General features: G+C 50.5%; 1 protein-coding gene across 1 annotated transcript in view; it reads left to right on the top strand.

Annotated features, from left to right (window-relative positions):
- Positions 1–6,009, top strand: part of OPA3 (outer mitochondrial membrane lipid metabolism regulator OPA3) — a 69,332-nt gene extending 63,323 nt beyond the window's left edge. The window contains exon 2 of the mRNA XM_032838969.1: positions 5,262–6,009. Coding sequence (XP_032694860.1) covers positions 5,262–5,656 — 395 coding nt within the window. The 3' untranslated portion in view covers positions 5,657–6,009. The remainder of the gene's footprint in view (positions 1–5,261) is intronic.
- The last annotated feature ends 1,056 nt before the right edge of the window (positions 6,010–7,065 follow it).

The following is a 7,065-nucleotide window of genomic DNA, read 5'->3' as shown; positions in this document are numbered from 1 at the left end:
TGACAGACAGAGATCACAAGTAGGCAGAGAGGCAGGCAGAGAGAGAGGAGGAAGCAGGCTCCCTGCTGAGCAGAGAGCCCGACGCGGGGCTTGATCCCAGGACACTGGGATCATGACCTGAGCCGAAGGCAGAGGCTTTAACCCACTGAGCCACCCAGGCGCCCCCCCTTTTTGTTTTTTAAAGTAAGCTCTGTGCCCCAACATGGGGCTTGAACTCCCGACCCCGAGATCTAGAGTTGTGTGCTCCACCCACTGACCCAGCCAGGTGCCCCTAAAATTCCTTTAAAAAAAAAAAAAAAGATTTTATTTGTTTGTTTATTTACTTACTTAGAGTATAAGGTGGGGAAGAGGCAGAGGGAGAGAGAGGCTCTCAAGCAGACTCTACGATGAACACAGAGCCCGACACGGCTCGATCTCACCACCCTGAGATCATTACCCGAGCTGAAACCAAGAGTTGGATGCTTAACCAGCTGAGCCACCCAGGTGCTCCTAAAGTTTGTTTGTTTGTTTGTTTGTTTTTTCTAAGCAGTCTGTACACCCAGTATGGGGCTCAAACTCATAGCTCTGAGATCAAGAATCGCATATTCTACTGACCGAGCCAGAGACTAAAATGAATTCACATACCTCATTGATGCTTTGCAGTCAACTAACAGAAACTCGTCCTGGCCTGCTCTGGAATGGGGACTTCCAAGGGAACAGACATCTCCTACAAGTGTTCTAGATTAGCATCCTGTTGGTGACTACTTACCTTCCCCAATAGTTCAGCATCAAAGAAACCAACACATTTTTATCACAAGATGTCTGCTGCTCATTTAAAAATTAATTTCAGGGGCTCCTGGGTGGCTCAGTTGGTTGGGCGACTGCCTTCGGCTCAGGTCATGGTCCCGGAGTCCTGGGATCGAGTCCCACGTCAGGCTCCCGGCTCCATGGGGAGTCTGCTTCTCCCTCTGACCTCCCCTCTCATGCTCTCTCACTCTCTCTCTCTCTCAAATTAAAAAAAAAAAATTAATTTCAGACAATAAAAGTCTGTATGAAAATAGGAAATGTTGGTAGGGGCTTGGGAATGGGTGAGTTCTTTCCAAAGATCACCCTGCAAAGATGTTCAGAGACCTTAGACATCATGCTAGGGACTTTGGCTTTTTTCCTGAGGACACTGTGAGCCACAGCACGTTCTGAGCAGGGGAAGGTCTTGGTCAGATCTGTACTTTAGAAGGACTCTTCTGGCTACCTTGTGGGGGCCATGCTGGAGGGGACAAGGGTGGGAAAGGAGAGGCCTGGATCAGGGCAAGGGCTGCAGGGAGGGAAAGGAGCTCCTAGAAGGCCCCAGGAGAGACACTGCCTTTGGGTCAGCACCCGGTGTCAATCCTGCCCCGATTTTGGCATTGGCTGGGCAGTGCCTGCACCCCGTTTCCTGCACCGTAACCTCAACTGCAGTTAACTTCCAGTTAACATAATGGGCCCACATGCCGGGAGTTCTCACTTAGCTCACTTATCAAGATGTCGATGTGATAGAATCGAGTGGCGACTCTGAACTTGTCTGCATGTTTGGATCTTCTATAATACCATGTTTCGATAAGGAAAGATGATGAAAATCACAAATATGGTTGCCAAATCCCCCTGAAACTGCTGGATGATCTGAAAGGAGAAGTCAATGAAAGCTACCAGGATCTGGAGGAAGGAGGAAGGGTGAAGAAAACAAGAAGAGGGACATCTAGAGGCCTGGAGGGTCAGTGCAGGTGGCGCCTCAGATTGGGCGGGTTCCAGAAGATATAAAGGGGAAATGGAGAGCAGGAAATGCATAAGATGTACAAAGTGAGGGGCTCATTAGGTTCACCCTTACTTCTGACACCAACTGCAAGCTCGGGGGGGACCCCATGACAACCCCCAGTTTCGATAACTTGCTAGAAGTCCTCACACAACTCACTGAAAACTGTTATACCCCTCCTTACAGTTAATTACTGTGAAAGGATACAGATTACCATCAGCCAAGGGAAGAGACACGGAGAGCACAGCCCAGGAGAATTCCAAGTGCGAGCTGCCAGCCGTCCTCTCCCCGTGGAGTCATGGACAGCACTAACTTCTCCCAGCAACAATGAGTAATAAACATACGGAGTATTGCCAACCAGGGAAGTTCCCCTGAGCCTTGGCATCAGAGGTTGTAGTGGGGATGGGACATATAGACGAGATTTACCACCTGTGTGGCTGACCTTAGTTTCTAGCCCTTCCAAAGGCTGAGCTGATACCACCTGGCCCAAAGCCCCCACCATAAATTACATTGCCGGTATAGATTATCTGGTGAACAAAGATGTCTTATCTGGCAGGACATTCCAAGGGTAAAGACCAGATCTCTGTTTTGGTAAGGTTAATCCTTAGATGCATGTACAAGAAAAATCCCCAGGACTAAAGAGAGAAACAGGGTTCAGATAGAAGGGTTTACAATAAGGGAAACTCACTCGTAGGCCCATTCTGGTGCAATGTCGGTGCCACAGGGATGACAAGAAAGCCTGTCTGCCCATTACAGGTAATGAAGTTCTCCAAACTGTTGAGGAATATGGCTTTGTCTTTTGGTGGTTTTTTTGTTTTGTTTTGTTTTGTTTTTCTTAAGATTTTATGTATTTATTGGATAGAGAGAGCACAAGCAGGGGGAGCAGCAAAGAGAGAGGCAGAGGCAGGCTGTCCATTGAGCAGGAAGCCTGAGGCTGGAATCAGGACCTGAGCCTAAGGCACGTGCGTAACCCGCTGAGCCCCCCAGCCCCCCCAGGCGTATGATTTTTGAACCAGTAATTCTGACCTAAAAACTATCATCTAGTCCAGTGCGAACGTGGAAAAAATTACTTCAAATATGCAAAGATTCAAGGGTACCAAGCACCCTTTCTGAGAAGGGTACTTAGGGAGAGACTTCAGCCAACCTAGGATGGAATTCCACGAAGAATCAGTTCCTCTGAGAGGAGGAACAGTGTGAAGGAGAGCAATGTGAAGACAGGATGAGAGGATGGCCCCTCCGCAGCCCAGAAAATAGCTCACAGGTCTACAGCTGACTATTTGGTAAAGAGAATGGGGGGGTGGAGAGAGAGAGAGAATAGAAGCAAAGAGCTGGATGGTCTTGGTCACATGGTCAGCTAGGCATTGGTGGGTCACATCGGGCATTTGTGGTGAGAAACCAGTCTAGGGAAAACTAAAAGCTTCATACGGTAAAATAAAACTCTAAATATGAGAAGACTGGGCACCTGCTTGGCTCAGTCAGAAGAGCATGCATCTCTTAATCTCAGGGTCGTGAGTTCAAGCCCCATATTGGGCATGAAGTCTACATAAACAAACGAACAAACAAATAAAAATAAGTATGAGGGACACCTGGGTGGCTCAGTCGGTGAAGCCACTGCCTTCAGCTCAGGTCATAATCCCAGGGTCCTGGGATCAAGTCCCACATCGGACTTGCTCAGCAAGGAGCCTGCTTCTCTCTCCGCCTCTGCCTGCCACTCTGCCTGCTTGTGCATGCACTCTCTCTCTCTGACAAATAAATAAATAAATAAATAAATAAAATCTTTTAAAAATAAAAAGGAAAAATATATAAAAAATAACTATGAAAAGACTAAAAATGTGACATGACATGTAGCAATGTTTAGAGCCACCAATTAATGTTACTGCTTCAGAATGCAGAAACGAAATTACATCTACGTTATGGGTTCCCAGTGATTAGTATTTACATAACCTTAATTATATACATGCTCTATATTTTCATTTTCAGACTCAGTCTGTGTACCAAGCACTGAAGACTTATTTTAACCTTAGAAAGACACTATGGCGGGGCACCTGGGTGGCTCAGTCGGTTAAGCAGCTTGCTTTTGACCCAGGTGGTGGTGATCTCGGGGTCCTGGGATCGAGCGCCACGATGGGCTCCCAGCTCGATGGGCAGTCTGCTTCTCTTTGTCCCTCTGTGCTTGCTCTCTCTCTCTCAAATAAAGACAGACAGACAGACACGGTGGCAATGTAACAGTAATAGTATGGGGCACTGACCATAGAAGGGGGGAGATTGGGGGGCAGGGTAGGGCAGTTAATATACTGATGGGTACACTTGGCAGGAAGTTCAGGCAATAGGCATATTATCTACAATGACAAAGATTACCAATAAACAGTAAAAAAGTAACTTAAATTTAACTCACTTGTGAAAGTTGAGAGTGGGGGAAGGAGAGGATACAGAATTGGTGATAAAGTCACATAAGGGCTGGGTCGGAGCCCTTATTTTTAATTTTTAAATTAGAATATTTTTTAAATATTAAATAAAATAAAATATAAAAATTAAATAAAAACAATATTTTTAAAAAAATTCAACTTAGTAAATCAAGAAATGGAGGTATAAGCTTGTTATTTGGCATCGTGACGATAAGCGGGAAGTAATCAATGCAGAAAGGACCAAAAGTGGTGGGAGTGGGAGCAGGGCTGAAGCTGGAGGTGGAAAGGCAGGCTTGGGTTTTACAGTCTAGCCCCTTGCGTGTGGTCTAAATCATTCCCCCCACGTGCATGTGTTACTCTTCTACCTAAAAGGAAGGAAAGGCAATCATGTCAGGCTGGTTGCGGTGACAGGGGAGAAGTAGAAGATGTTTTCCATAAGTTCCTTCCTTAATGAGCCTGGGGACCCGTATTTTCTCGGTCAGCAACTACTTGTCTCTGGATGGATATTAATGATTCCTGGAGTGACTCGGGTTTCAACATCTATGTTGCGCTTGTGTTGTGTTTATGGACGATGACAATGCTCCCAGCCCTTATTCACCTGAATAAGTGATTAGGTAAAGAAGTTAGCACAGCCTGGCTTAAGCCCCAAACCCCGCAGCCTACGCGCGTCTGGGGACCACGAGTGTCAGCGCCACCTTCAGGGGAGGAGGGGAGGAGCCTGGAGGGCCCTCGAGCGCGCTGGGGTAGGAGCTGAAGCAGTAAGTTTTACACCTACCGGTGATCTGTGACACCCCCCCCCACCACCCCCGAGGTTCGGCCCCCATTCAGGACCTCCCCTACAGAGCAGCATTTCTCGTGCCTGGCTGCTCGCCAGAATCTTCTGGACGCTTTCAAAAGATGGCCCCGGGGCCACCCCAGGCCAGATGACGCCCTCCGCCCGAGCGCCTTTCCTCTTGAAAGACGCCCACTCCCTAACGCCGGCGATTCTGGCTGCCCTGTGCCCATTGCTCCGGCCGGGACACCGAGGCGTCGAGGGGCGGGGATTTCCGCGGCTCCCGCGCCAAAGATCCCTTACCCCTCTTCCCCCGCAGTGTACCACTGGGCGGAGATGCGCACCAAGATGCGCCTCATGGGCTTCAGTATGCAAGCGGTCAAGCCGCTGAACGAGAACGCGGCCGCGGAGCTGGGCGCCGAGCTGCTGGGCGAGGCCACTATCTTCGTGGTGGCCTGCGGCTGCCTGGTGCTGGAGTACTGGCGCCACCAGGCGCAGCAGCGGCGCAAGGAGACGGACCGGCACGCCGCCTGGAGCACGATGCGGGACGAGGTGGACCACCTGGCGCTGGCGCTGGAGGCCCTGCAGGATCGCGTGCAGGCGGCGGCGCTGCAGAGCGCGGTGGACGAGCTGCGGGCGCAGATGCGGGAGGTGCGCGCCCAGCTCTGCGCCCGGGACCCCCCGGCCGCGCCCGAGGCACCGCCCAAGGAATAGGGGCCGCGCGCGGAACCTTGGTCTTCGATGTGGCTGTGGTGTCTCCGACGTGACCTCCTCCTGTCCACACTGTCCCTTCCTGAACCGGCCCAGCTAATACCACCCAGTCCTTTTAGGGGCATAAGGGAGGCTGGAGGGGTGCTGGGGCCACCGGGCTTTTTGGTCACGTCCCGACTAACCTGCTCGGTGGCACCTTCCACAGGGACTTCACCCACTAGTGGGTGGAACGTTCCAGCAGTCCCCCTGCCTTCCCAGTCCACTGATTCAGCACTGTGTCATGGAAAGACATTGTCTTCCATTGGATCCCACCCACCCACTACTAGATGGGCCAGCAGGACACACGGACCTACCTAACTCATTCCGTCACTCACACTTCCACTCATGTGGCTTCCCGCCCCCCATCCATTACACCAGAACACCTTCTCCCCCTTCTTCATTGGCAAAGACCATTGTAAGGAAAATGCAAACTCCCAGGGGACTTGCAGACCCCGTCATTTTCCATCTACCTCACTTGGAGGGGGCAGACAAGGATCGATCTTGGGACTGGCTTACGTTGAGTCCCCCCTGTGGACTGTACCACCATCCATTGGTACCAATGGTCAAGTGGTCATCCCAACAGATTACCCCCCCCCCCCCTTTAGTCTGTGCTGTAACACACGGAGGAGCTGTGCAGGCCCCCCCTCCACCCCCATCCCCACCTCGACCTTCTGTGGTCTGTTCCAACTGGAGTTGGTCCTCCGGGGTAGAAAAATTGGTGGTGCCTAGGGATGAACCATTCTGTGTTTTGGTCTTAGCTTTGTTTACCTGTCTCAAGTTCTGGACCTACTGTTGTCCTTGTCCACTGTCCTCTGCTGGCCCCTCATAGGAATCCCCCACCTGTTCCCTTACCTTGTAGGGCACCTGTCACCCCCCATCTCCCATCCAAACCTGCTCTTGAGTACTCAGGGATTCCTTCTTTCTTCTTGCCTTCAGACCGATCACCCAGCTCACCCTCACCTTCCTACAAAGGTTTCCTCCAGTGGGACAACCTGCCCCACAGCCCTGAAGTTCCCCACCCCCATCCAAATGGAAAATTCCAACCAGGCAAGGTTAGCTACCCCATCTATGACCTGCCAACCCACTGAACCACCAAAGGGGGTGTGTATGAGCTGTCATTTCTGAATTCTGATTTTTTAAAACTGTAAGTTTCACAATTAAAGGCACTCTGGGGTAAAGAAGTCATCTGTAAGAATGTGTCTGAGAAGCATGGCGTACATCTGCAAAATGGGTACAAGGCTCACTGGTTTTAGCAGAGAGGCTGGGAGGATTCCCAGAGGAACTGGGCAGAGTCATACTATAAACTGTTTCCCAGATGAGGAAACTGAGGCCTGGGGGTAGCAAAAGGACTTGCCCAATGCCACACAGTGAGG

This window comes from Lontra canadensis, unplaced genomic scaffold (genome assembly GCF_010015895.1).
Source record: "Lontra canadensis isolate GAN:19392208 unplaced genomic scaffold, GSC_riverotter_1.0 scaffold107, whole genome shotgun sequence".
In the NCBI taxonomy this organism is placed as follows: domain Eukaryota; kingdom Metazoa; phylum Chordata; class Mammalia; order Carnivora; family Mustelidae; genus Lontra; species Lontra canadensis.
The sequence above is the reverse complement of the archived record's forward strand: the minus strand, read 5'-3'. Positions and strand labels throughout refer to the sequence as shown.